Genomic DNA, 13,271 nt, shown 5'->3' with positions numbered 1-13,271 from the left:
CAGTGTGTGGGAGGCTGTAAGTCCTTTTCACCTTGTAAACATAATTTCGACTAAATACACCACATTTATGAAAAGTAACCCCCCCTAGTGTCAAATATCTGAACTGTGATATGTCACATTGGGCTTTAATGGTAAAGCCCAAACTATTGTTAGGCATATATTATAGGTCTCAGATATATAAAAAACATGTCTATGAAGTGTTTTGCTCAAAATACAAAAAAGATCACCCATTATAGCCTCATTCCCCTCTATTTCAGCCTGTTGCTAAAGTGGTGATACTGATTGGTTTAATGTATGTTAAATTTCAACAATCAACTCTGGAATCAATATGATCAGTATTATGCATTTTACAAAGAAAGTTTGCATTATGATTTTTATGAATTGTATAAATTCAACTTTGATTCAACATTCACTTATATTACTTTAACTGTGAAAACCCTCAAATATTTGTTAAAATACTATTTAGAGAAGGGAAGGTAACACAATACTTTTTTACTACAGTGTATGTACTATGTTTCGCTAGTGACCATTTTTGGTAGAGGAAGAACATGAAAATCTGAAAATACCATATCAAAATGTACGGGTCTTTTACTATATGTGTAATTTAGATATGGTACAAAATATATATGGACAAAGTATTGGGGAAAAAACATACACAATTTCTAAACATTTCCAACCTGACTTTGGTCCAATTCGGTAGAATGGCCCATATAACTTCATTCATGAGGATGATGACATTTGTTGCACATTATGTTCAAAGAAAGTCTTTGGACATTGGAGAATCACATATTTATTTGCTTAGTTTCACATATGTCACATGCATTAAAAAGTACTAAAAAAAGTTATGATATAATACAAAAAATCCTGTAACAGTCCTCAGATTTAGCAGCCAGGTACATATACATATACCTAGCCAGGTATATGAATATTGTACAGCAGCCTGTTGCTGAAGGAGCTGCACAGTGAGGACAGGGAATGTAACAAAGAATGTTTATCACATCTTAATAAACACCTTTAAAAAAAATTACAGTCTGTCTTTCATGTAGTTGACCTAAGGGTCAATGTACGCCGTAAGCACTCTCCTCACTCTCTTTCCCTCCCCCTCATTACAGTCAGTGAGATAGCCATTGCACTGTGTGGGAGGCTGTAAGTCCTTTTCAGCTTGAATTGTTACCAACACAGACTGATCATCCACAGCGTCCTTACTGGCCTCACACAAATTGTGGAGGACAAAGCAGGAATAAATCACATGGGGCAGGTCATCCATGTTTATGTCCATAGGCCTTCTAAGAGCAGCAAATCTGACCTTGAGGCGACCAAAAGCACACTCAATGACCATACGTGCCCTACACAGAGATAGCCCAAAGTACTGTTCCTGAGCTGTGGAGCCACCGGATGCATATTCCTTCATCAGGTACGGCAGCAGCGGGTAGGCAGGATCACCAAGAAGATAAATTGGTATGGCCTCCTCTTCGTCCACAATCTGTTTTTTCAGAGCAGGGATCTTTCCAGTTTTCAAGTACATGTTTAGCTTGGAATTAGCAAAGACCCGTGCATCATGCACACTCCCAGGCCACTTTACCACGACATCCATGAATCGGTACCTGTAATCACAGACAGCCTGTACATTAAAGGAATATTTGCTTTTCCTGTTGATGTAACTAGTGGAGTCGTTAGATGGCTGCTTGATTTCGATGTGGGTTCCGTCCACTGCTCCTAAACATTGTGGCATGCGATGTGCACAATGGAACCCCTCAACCAGATCCGCGGTCTCGGGCTCAGTAAAAGGCAGCTTGATGTATTTTGGACCCAGGTGGATGGTGATCGCTCTGCATGTCTCCCTAATAATGAGGGACAAAGCCGGGCGGGAAACTCCGAAGGCGTTAGCAGTCTTCCGTAGCCTTCCCTCGTCGCTCAGGTAATAAAGTACCGCAGCAACCCTTTTCAGTGGATCAATTGGCGCCCTCATGTTTGTTGTTTTCTTCTCGATATATGGGCGCAGTTCTTCAGTCAGGGCAACGACAGAGGCTTTGGACATGCGGAAGTTCTCCCTCCATTCATCGTCCATGACAACGCCATTGACAAAATTGTCCCACCAACTGCTAGTTCTGCCCGGTCTTACCCAAAACTTTCTCCTGGTCGCCCTTCTGGTTGTTCTCCGCGGTGGATTTAGCCACATGTAGTTTCTGTTGTTCTCCATGTCCACTTGTTGCTTGTGGTTTTCGTAGAAGCACCGTAGTTGTAGCACTAACATATGAATCATGGTCAGTAGCGTCTGTAGCACAACAGCAACCCTGTGATCCGCCATTGTTGTTGTTGTTGTCGAAACGCATCAGCAATGAGGCGGGGGTGAGCGGGAGAGGTGGGGAGAGGTGGGGCTATCGTTATTTTTTCAGGAAATATTCGTATAGAGGTGATTACACGGACTCGGTTGACCCCCCAGAGCGTTTCGTTTGCAAATCTATCCACCTTGGGACCCGTTATCGTTTGTGGGGTCCGTTTCTATCGGCCTCGTGTAAATAATAGGGCTATACGCACGCGAAACTATGCAGATACAAGGAGTTTTGTCCTCGTGTAAACGGCGCCTTAGTTTGGCCACTCATTTTTAATCACACACGTCTCCCCATCCCATTCAAATTCAAATTCTTGACTGGAAGAGCAGTGTAGCCTACATGTAAATGGATGGCATAGCCTATATGCATTTGAAAAGAAATAGTACCCCCCTCTGAGTGACTATCTGTTGACTTCACATCTTGTCACAAACCAGGGGACTTTTTGGAATACAAAATAATTTATCTGTGTACGTGTTTTACTGAACGAGCATACTGTACTGTGATCTGCATGCACTTATCAAACATTTAATTAAAGTAGTGAAAACAAATAGTGAGGGGGTCCAAAATCAGCCAACGTGCTCTTAATGTTCATCACTATAATAATAAGTACATTATTCAAAAGTTTACATTAACTTTGGATAATAACACTAAGAGTACTGATATGTCTACCATTTCTTTTATGAGTGTATATTATAATACTATATATTATTGAATTACAATTAAGATAATACGATTAGATATACTTTATTTGATCTAAAATATTGATGTTTTTTCGTTATAGCAGCTTGTGAAAACCATGACAAATAAGTGATTAAATGCTACAGTATTCAGCAACACAACTGCAGAGCTGCAACATTGAAAACAGACTAAGGTCTACAACACCAAGTTGTCTTTGTGTATTTGTGAATGAAGCGCCATCTCATGGTTAAATCCTGTAATTGAACAAATGCGGAAATTTGGCAACGCCCTCTAGCAATTTTGGCAACACCCCCAGCACTGGGATCCGCTGGGTTTTTAGCTGGGACACACCCATTGGAGTCCTATCTGGAGTGCTACATCTGTACCTGCTGAACGGAAAGAGTAGAGCAATGCTCCTACTCGCCGAATAAACAAAGCTAAGACCAGAAAACTGGCGTCTAAAGAAAAAACAGCACGGCTAACTCCGGTGCTTATCCCAGCATCAGCCAAGTGGCTGCACAGGCAGGACACAGTCAGGCTGAGACTAGCTAGACAAGAAAACGCTGCTAAAGCTGGAAACTCAAAATGCTAATGATAGCTTGGCACAACGCCACGGTCAGAAAAAGTACAAAAGAGCACAAGGGCAACTTCTGGGAGAGGGGGCGAAAACGCTGCAGTCACCAAAAAGTTCAAGCCAAACAAGACAGTAATCAGGACAACTTAGCTGGGAGAGGGAGCGGAAACGCTGCCATACACCGACCAAGCCGACACCAACCTGTCCGATCGAAGTTTCTGCACAGCCGGCCACAGCTCCTGGAGAACGAGTAAGCCTGCGGCTCCGACTGGATCAGTCGCGAAGCTGCACGCAGCCAGCTGTTTGCAGAGAAATCCTTAGATCAAACGTTCCAACCAAAACGCTGTAGGCTACAAGAATGTAGCCACGGTACTCTCGCACAGCGAGAAGATGAAAGGAACAGATCCTCTGACGACACCGGGATATGTAGCCGGTGTCACGTGGGTCACAGGTGACTTTGTTGTTATTGGTACTCGAGCTGCGCATGCGCACGATGGACATATCCAGTGCTAAAGCACCGCCTCTGGCGGTCAGTAGGGACGAAATAGAACTATATATACACACTATGAAAGCCTTCCAGTTATCTCATTAATAAGAGGTTCATTAAATAAGGTCTCCCTTTTCTTTGATTCAGCCTTCCAGTGTGGCTGTTTGGAACACACTCTGCTATAAACTATAAAGTATTTCCTTTAAAGACATGGGATATGAATAATATATTATTTAAAACATACAGTTTAACCATCAACAATTTTTACAGTCAGGTGGAAGCCTGAGGAGCTCCTTCAAAATAAAGTGTGAGGAACGTGCTCATCAGAGCGATGCCAAAACCAAGCTTTCATACACACAAGTACTGTACTTAAAGTGGACCTATCATGCTATATTTGAATAATATAGTGTAGGACCATACCTATATAAGGCATATTTATACCTTTTTTTTCTCAAAATACCAAACAGATCATGCATTTTAGCCATGCCTCATTTCGCTCAATTTGAAAAATGTTAGCTCTGTTTTTGCAAGGGCTGATTCTGTGAGAACAGCACCATCTACAGGCCTGGCATATGTACTACAGCGTCTCCAGCGCTTTCGAAAGGCAATGGCCGTGGCTGTCTCCTCCTGATTGGTGGAGTTGGCCCAATAGCCGTAGCGCCACTGTCCTGACGTCAGGACAGTGTTCAAATCTGGATCAGTTTTTATCAGATCCGTTGCAGCCCCTTTTTTAGAGATTTGGGTATGGAGGAAAATAGAGAGGGTTGTGTTTTCTGACACTTGGTGAGTTCCCTGGAACACCGGGGACACATATTCATGTATAAAAGACGTACAAAAGTGCATTTTGCATGATAGGTCCCCTTTAAGTATGATTTTGAGGTAATTCTACTTTACTTGAGTATTTTCATGTTATGCTAATTAAACTTCTACTGCAATACATTACCACTATTGTACTTTTTACTCCATTACATTTATTTGACATAATTAGTTTCCAATTACTTTACAGATTAGGAATATTAGCTAATACGAAATATAAATAAACTATGACATATAATAAGAGGTCAATATATCCTGTAGCAGTACATAAAGTAAATACAATTAGTTCCACCTTCACCAGCTTTGATAACACTTTAGTGCATCAATAATTATTAAAGGAGAGGTGTCATGCTTTTCCGGTTATTACCCGTCCCCTTGTGTGTTATGAAGGTTTGTATGCATGTAAACGGTGTGCAGAGTCAAAACCCTCAAAGTACACCCTGTAGCGAGTAAAACTCTAACACAGAAAATAACTCCCCAAAACCCCTCGTTGGAGATACGTCATTGTCCATTTGATTCTTCCGGGTACGGCATGATGTCATGCGGTACCCGGAACAAAATGGACCAATCTGGAAGAGCTATGGCCACACCCAGCGGCGCTGGCCGCACCCTCTGCCAGCCTAACATTTACTGTTGGAAGCTCTGGTTCAGTTCACAATCGATCCAGTCATGCCAATGCCAAGGACCTGTTTCCTGAAATGTGAGGGGAAATCTGAGCTGTTTGTCCTACCGACGGAAGAACCACGACGAAGTCAGTGGTTGAAATTTCTGTTTAACACTGTTCCTTCAGAGGTTCGAAGAACGTTACTGTGTGCGCGGCATTTCACACACGAAAGCTTCCAAAACATTGCCCAGTTTGAGGCCGGATATGCACAGCATTTGAAACTTAAGGACGATGCTATTCCTAGTTTGTTTGGACCGTTTGGAGCAGGGGAAGATTCGGGTACACAACCTGTAAGTTTGCATTGTTATTTGTGTATTTATCAAACAAGGTATCTACCACGGTTTCGGACTGCTAAGCCATTGACACAGTGCTAACTGGGCTAACTAAATTGCTAGCGTTTCCATATATCAACTCCAATATCAGCAGATGGCCTTACATACATGTATCTCATAGCAGGAGAATGTCTGCATTCACACACGAAATACTCATAGACAGTATACTCCGGGTGATTTACCGTACGGTCAGTCGCGAAACGTAATTACATTATAGCTGGCGTTCCTAGCGTGTATGCTACCGAGCTAAACAACGGAGCTAGACATGAGTTTGCTCGGGAAAACATTGTTGTTATGCCAGCTACAATGAATGTAGCAGACTACCCGTATAAGATTGCAATTGTAAACATGTTCTTGATAGCCTAATATGAACCACTATCTGTTGTTCATAGTATAGTATAGTAGCCTATAGCATATTACACTGAACAACTAGCAAACGTAGGTTAGCATATTAGCTGGCAAGCTAACTGTGTTGATTAGATAGATAGATTAGATAGATACACACTCCTACCACAACTACTACTAACGAATCTAAAACAACTAAGTTTCTCTAATATTTTGTGATTTGCATTTGATTTCGTCCAGCTAGATCAGGAAACTCCTGGCGTATCTGGCGGACAACACACACACGGGATGACCCACTCTGATGACTCGTCCTAAAAAGCCCCGACATCCGCTTACAAAGCTGCGATAGGCAAGATGCCGAAAATGCCTATAAGGGGAGGAATGGATGATATACAGTGTATTACGCATGTTCATTTTGTACATTTCTAAAAATAAAGTTTGATGGAAATACTTAGTAGGCCTATCCTTTCTTCCCTGAATTATTTGCTCCTATAACATATCATTCATATATAGCAAACCATGATTTGATTTCTCATCAAACAGTAGTAGTTTATTACAGGTAAAAATAACTTACTCTTCTATAACAACAGTTGTAGGTACAGTTCGGTTAGTTAGAGTATAAAATATACGGCTGTACCGAGGCCATTATAAGACTGTTATTCCGCTGAGAGCGAGCCGAAAAAAGCACTGTTAGACATGGGCGGAGCACACTAGGCTCACGGGGAGGGGGGGGGCAAGAGCTCCAACGAGCCGTTTAGTGGAGAGAGTGAATACTGCTGAATACACATACTTTACAGAGATGCTGTATGCGAAACCAATGTGAGTTTGGAAAATTGCACAGTATAAATCTATTTTAGTATAACTCAACAATGGAATTATGATCAGTGGAAATGGCCATGACACCTCTCCTTTAAACAATTGTTAGGAATTCTTATACCCCGAGACCAGGATAAACTGAAAAGAGTCCAAGGAAGCTTACACAAGTCAACAGCATTTAATTAAACAAATAATGCGATGATATACAAATGAGATTTTGCGAGTGGAGGCTCTCTCCCCATCAGCTGTTGCCTGGCGTGTGGGGCGAGCGGAAGAGGGCGAATCTTGGCTTGCTTTTCCTATTGTCCTCTGTGGTCTTCTCCTATTGGCCGGCGTCGACGGGGGCGTGCAAATCCTGTCGCTTTTCTCTTTGATTTTATAATATTCTAATGTCTGTGGTTATTTAAACATTCCCTAATAACAGTATTGCCGCGTCAATAAGTGAGAGTTAAAGACAGTGTTTTGAGTGTGCAACACTTTAACCTTGAATTCACTGTTTCAAAACGTAGTCTTCAGCCACATGCTAATGCTCACCTTAAATTGAAGCTAACAATATTTACTCGCAGGAAGTCGTGTGAACGTTGTGTCCGGTTTAAATAAACAGTTTTAAATTAAAACAGTGTATTTCATTTCCGGTTTTCAGAATAAAACAGCTTTAATAGTGTATTTAATTTAAAGTGGACCTATCATGCTATATTTGAATAATATAGTGTAGGACCATACCTATATAAGGCATATTTATACTTTTTTTTTTTCAAAATACCAAACAGATCATGCATTTTAGCCATGCCTCATTTTGCTCAATTTGACCATTTCTAGCTCTGGGCAGATTCAGTGAGAACAGCACCATCTACTGGCCTGGCATATGTACTACATCGTCTCCAGCGCTTTCGAACGGCAATGGCCGTGGCTGTCTCCTCCTGATTGGTGGAGATGGCCCAATAGCCGTAGCGCCACCGTCCTGACGTCAGGACAGTGTTCAAATCTGGATCAGTTTTTATCAGATCCGTTGCAGCCCCTTTTTTAGAGATTTGGGTATGGAGGAAAATAGAGAAGGTTGTGTTTTCTGACACTTGGTGAGTTCCCTAGAACACCGGGGACACATATTCATGTATAAAAGACGTACAAAAATGCATTTTGCATGATAGGTCCCCTTTAAATGACGCCATATAAACATTGATTTTATTTCTTATTATTCTAATATCATATTATTCTGAAATGAATCTGCACAATGACTACTTTTACTGTTGGTACTTTAACTATATTTTGATGATAATACTTTTCTACTTTTATTTGAGTAACATGTTGAATGCAGGACTTTTACTTGTAACAGAGTATTCATACACTCTGGTACTTCTACTTTTACTTAAAGTGGACCTATTATGCTATATTGGAAAGATATATTGTAGGGCCATACCTATACAAAACATGTCTGTGAAGTTTTGTACTTAAAATACCAAACAGATCACCCATTGTAGCCATGCCTCATACTGCTCACACCCCTCTTTTGCAGCCCTGTTGCAAACCATAGACCAGGCATCCTCAAAGTCTGGACTCTGGTCCGGATCCGGACCGAACCACAACTGTCTCTGGACTCTGAGCAAATTATACTTTTCATATGTATTATCTGTATTATCTGTGTTATCTGCGAGACATCGCCACAACGCAACGAGTCAAAATGCTCCGCTATGTCCACTGCAAACAGCGCTCTGCATGTACGACTGTTCCACTGTCTGTCAACGCTTTGGTCCAATCACATTCAGCATCCCGTCAGCGTTTTTCCCCCCCACCAACAGTGTGCGAATCAGAGGCACAGTAGGGCGGGTCTTCGCGGAATGCGGGTGGGAAAAATGCGTGTGTCGTGTCGTCTCTTTCAACCTGTGTGAGTCAGAGCGAGAGTTTAAAAAAAAAAAGTCAGAGCGAGAGTTAACAGCTCATCTAGTTGCATCTGCACTGTAGCTAGTAGCCTAGTTTCACCTACCAGCTGCCACCCCAGTTGGCAGCTTTGTTTTGAAAGAAAAGTTGTAGCTCATCTGACATTTATGAGAGAAAGTCTCTAATGTCCGAGTGCAAGTGAATGCAGCACAAGATGCACGTCTTGTAACCCCTCCCCCGTCCCTGGCGCGAGCGTGGAAATATGATTGGCGGAGATTTCATTTGAACGGTACGGCGCAAAACGAGAAGCATTCGGACCCAAGTACTGAAGGAATGAGGTATTTGCGGTCTACAATGACAGAGAAGAGACTGTCAAGTTTGGCTGTACTCAGCATTGAATCAAAACGCACTAAAGCTGTTGATCTTAATAAGTTTGTGAGGCGTTTTGCTGAACAAAATGGTAATCGCCGCATTCAGCTGTAATAGACATGTCAACTTGATGCTCTGCTCACGGATGAGCATACAAAACTGTTAAGATGATGACCTTACGTGTGTAAATATATATTTTTCTTTGTGGGGGTCTGCCCCCAAAAAACAGTTTTAAGTCCTGAGAAAGTCAAATAAGACGGTGTGTAAAACTACACTGCCCAGCCAAAAAAAGTAACCACTTTGATTTAACTAGGCCAGTAGGTAAGGACATTCCACTGGATAATAACTGAAGTATAAAAGAATGCATGACTGAAGTGATGGAGACCAGGTTTGAAGGCAAACAAAAAGAGGAAATAACAGGTAAAATCAAGCAAATCCCCCTCTCAGATTCCACAGCAACCAGAAGAACATAAATACTGGCTGGTGATTTGATTAATCAGCTTTGTGATGGAATAGAAAATGCACAGTGCATTTCCTTAGCTGTGGATGAGTCCACTGACACCACTGACAATGCTCAGTTGCTGGTGTTTGTGAGTTTTTATGATGAGACAAAGGGGGAGTTTGTTGAAGATGTGTTGGGCCTGACGAACCTCAGTGGACACACAAGGGGGCAAGACATTTATAAAGCAATAATGGGAATGCTGAATGAAAGAGGGTGCAGCTGCCTTTATTCATAACTGTGCAGCTCTTACACTGCGACTCTGAGGGATCAAGGACAGACACAATAACAATGAAAACTGCTGCATACAGATTATTTTTGTTTTTGCAACCTCGTGTTAAGAATCTTGTTGCAATTGTTTAAAAGTTTGAATGACCGTAATAAACGGACCTTTGTCTTATTGAAACATTTGTTTTGGACCTTTAAGATTTGTATTTGAGTACCCCTGCCATAGACTGTATATACAGTATAAATGGACGTAGGGTCCGTGACGTCACCCATAGGATTCTACAGAGTTGCCGAGAAGCCCTTAGTAGGCGGAGTCGGCCACTAACGGCTCGACAGTGGCGTCAGAGTCTAACTCCCGCCTGCTCCAGCCTGATCCAAATAAGGGCAAAGAGGCGGAGCCGAGGCGGGACCTGCTGCCACCGAGTTGGAAGTTCCAGAGCTAGCTGAGGCTACCAAGCTAGGCTAACATGCTCCCCGTCTGCACACTGCCGTCGCATTTTACGTTTCTAAGGTAAGCGGACATGAAACTATTCAGCAAACTATACATAATAATCTAAGTTATTGAGTTTTTAGCATAATACTTCAGAATCTTAAAATCCCTTAACGTTTGTATGCAATTGTGCTAAATTCAACACTGGAATCAAGCAAATATTAATGTTTGCATGACATTATTTATTTATATTTTGCTATCACTTAAAACCCTTGTGCCCTCCTCGGGCATTTTTGTACATTTTTCCTGACTTTTTTTTTTTATTTGGTGTTCATTTCAGCTGTGTTACAGCTTTTGGCATGGATTTTTGCAAGAAGTCTTCTTTTGAGTCAAATTTTTGAAATCCAATGTCGTTTACTCTTACATGTTTTGTATACTCTCATGATGCATTTTGCACCCTCTGGACCCCTTTGTGGCAAAAATGTACACGCTCATAAAAACTGCTATTAAATACATCAATATTTTATAAACTTTTTTTTCCATGAATCACTTGAACAACTTCTAACGTGCTCAAAACTACCAAACATTCAATCATTTTCTGAATTTTAACCCTTTAAATGCCTGTTTCATTATTTGAATTGTTTAATTTCTCTTAAAAAAAAAAACACAAAATGAATTTCTTTCAATATAATAATTAGTAGAGGGATGGAACTTTGGTGGTTATTAGAGTCTTGGATGTGTCAAAGATTAGCAACAAAATTGATTTGACTGCATTATTAATTTTTACGTAGTGTCAGATACTACCTCTGGACACCTTCGTGGCAAAAATGTACACGCCCCAAACAACTGCTATTAAATCATCATACATCAATATCTTTTTCTACTTTTCTTTTCATGAATCACATATACAACTTCTAACGTACTCAAAACTACCAAACATTCAATCATTGTCAGGATTTTAACCCTTTAAATGCCTGTTTAATTATTTTAATTATTTCATTTATCTAAAAAATGCCTCATTGACTTCCATTCAGACCACACTCTATTCCAACAGATTACATGTGTGTGTGTGTGTGTGTGTGTGTGTGTGTGTGTGTGTGTGTGTGTGTGTGTGTGTGTGTGTGTGTGTGTGTGTGTGTGTGTGTGTGTGTGTGTGTGTGTGTGCTTCACAGCAGTTCAATAGACAGATTAGTATAACATGACAGGATAAAAGCAATGTAGAGGAGCAGCTACATTTCAACACATATATCCACGAAGATTAATACGTGAAGACTTGTGACTTGGACTCAGACTCGAACACAGGTAATGATGACTCGGACTCGACTCGGACACTCGTTGGGTGACTCGGACTTGGACTCGGACTCGAACACAGGTAATGATGACTCGGACTCGGACTCCACTCGGACACTCCTTGGGTGACTCGGACTTGGACTCGGACTCGACTACGACTCTCCCTTGGTGACTCGGACTTGGACTCGGACTCGAAGAGTGGTGACTCGAGAGTGACTTGGACTCGTGAATTGGTGACTTGACTACAACACTGACGTGATCTAATCAATAAATAAAGATTCAGCCGATAACACGAAAGCACATGGCTACCAAGCGAGCCGCCCGCGGCTTCAAAGAGGTAGCGTTCTAAAATGCTTAATAACTTTTTAACCGCTAATCCTATCCATCTGATTTAAAAAGTGAGGTAAAGCGGCGATTCTAGGCTTTTCGCTGGTATCACTATGTCCTTTTCCGGGATTCAGAGGCTCCGACGTGATCGGGGCAACGTCATCACATTGTACAGCCTTGATTCGTCAAGGAGACCCACGCGGCCCCTCCGTCTGAGCCAAACAGCAAAGGTTTTAGACTAAGTCCCACCCCCCTGTGTCCGGATAGGTTTAAAATGTAAAGGTCCAGGCAAACCTCTGCCCATGCTACCATCTTCTCGACCAATCAACATAGGTTGCTGTGTATGTTTTTGGCGGCGGGAGATAAACAAAGAGAAACAGAGAGACGAGAGAGTAATACTAAAGAAGAGTAATTTTGCCAGCGTAAGAGAAATAAATACAACACGAGATATCTAGATACAGTCACACACACACACATACACATACATACATACATACATATACACACATCCCAAGACAAATTCAAACCAACATGTCAAAACGGCGTTACACTACGGAAGAAGCCGTAGAATCGATTTTGTCCGGCGGACCGCTTAGCGATGCAGCGGTGGATTCCTCAGATTCCGAAGCTGACAGCTGGCGTGATGAAGAGGAGTATGATCACGGGATTGATCCCTTCGAAGATAAAAAGTGAGTAACTTTGCTTATTTCTTATTGTTTGTGTTGCATTTATCGGTTGCTATTTCTGTATAACGCAGAAAATAATTAGTCCTAAGAGTTTTTATAATGGATGGCCATTTGCCGTAATTGTGTCATAAAGTGAAGTCCTGAGCTCAAGATTCACTATCAATAGAGGCTACTATTTATTTCAGTAAAAAAACGTCAAGCAATACCTTTCATTTATTGCCTCATTCCGCTTGCCCTCTTTGGTTGTTTGTTATAAGGTCTAATGTTATTATATTCATTGCATTACAATTCAGTTACTGATTCCATCAACTAGTAATGTTAGCAGAGGGTTAAAGTGTGTATCAAATCAAAAGTTGAGACTGTGTTTAGAAAATAGATAGGATGACACTGGAGAAGTAAAAGCAATAAAGGAAATAAAATAAATTCAGACATTTATATCTGTATATTTTCCTCCCTTTTATTTTAGTCCAGAGGATGAGAGAGGGGATGCACAAGCCACTGTCCCCATCAGTAGGCCTCCTT

At 41.4% G+C, this 13,271-nt stretch overlaps 1 protein-coding gene across 1 annotated transcript; it reads right to left on the bottom strand.

Annotated features, from left to right (window-relative positions):
* Positions 1 to 1,051: 1,051 nt before the first annotated feature.
* On the bottom strand, positions 1,052 to 2,068 carry LOC117481482 (putative nuclease HARBI1). Its single transcript, XM_034129181.1, has one exon. The coding sequence runs from the start codon at positions 2,066 to 2,068 to the stop codon at positions 1,052 to 1,054; it is 1,017 nt and encodes a 338-aa protein (XP_033985072.1).
* Positions 2,069 to 13,271: the final 11,203 nt, after the last annotated feature.

Source organism: Trematomus bernacchii, unplaced genomic scaffold (assembly GCF_902827165.1).
Source record: "Trematomus bernacchii unplaced genomic scaffold, fTreBer1.1, whole genome shotgun sequence".
Classification (NCBI taxonomy): Eukaryota; Metazoa; Chordata; class Actinopteri; order Perciformes; family Nototheniidae; genus Trematomus; species Trematomus bernacchii.
The sequence above is the reverse complement of the archived record's forward strand: the minus strand, read 5'-3'. Positions and strand labels throughout refer to the sequence as shown.

Excerpts from the sequence above, each read along its gene's own strand:
- LOC117481482 (XM_034129181.1), bottom strand. The coding sequence starts at position 2,068 with ATGGACGATGAATGGAGGGAGAACTTCCGCATGTCCAAAGCCTCTGTC.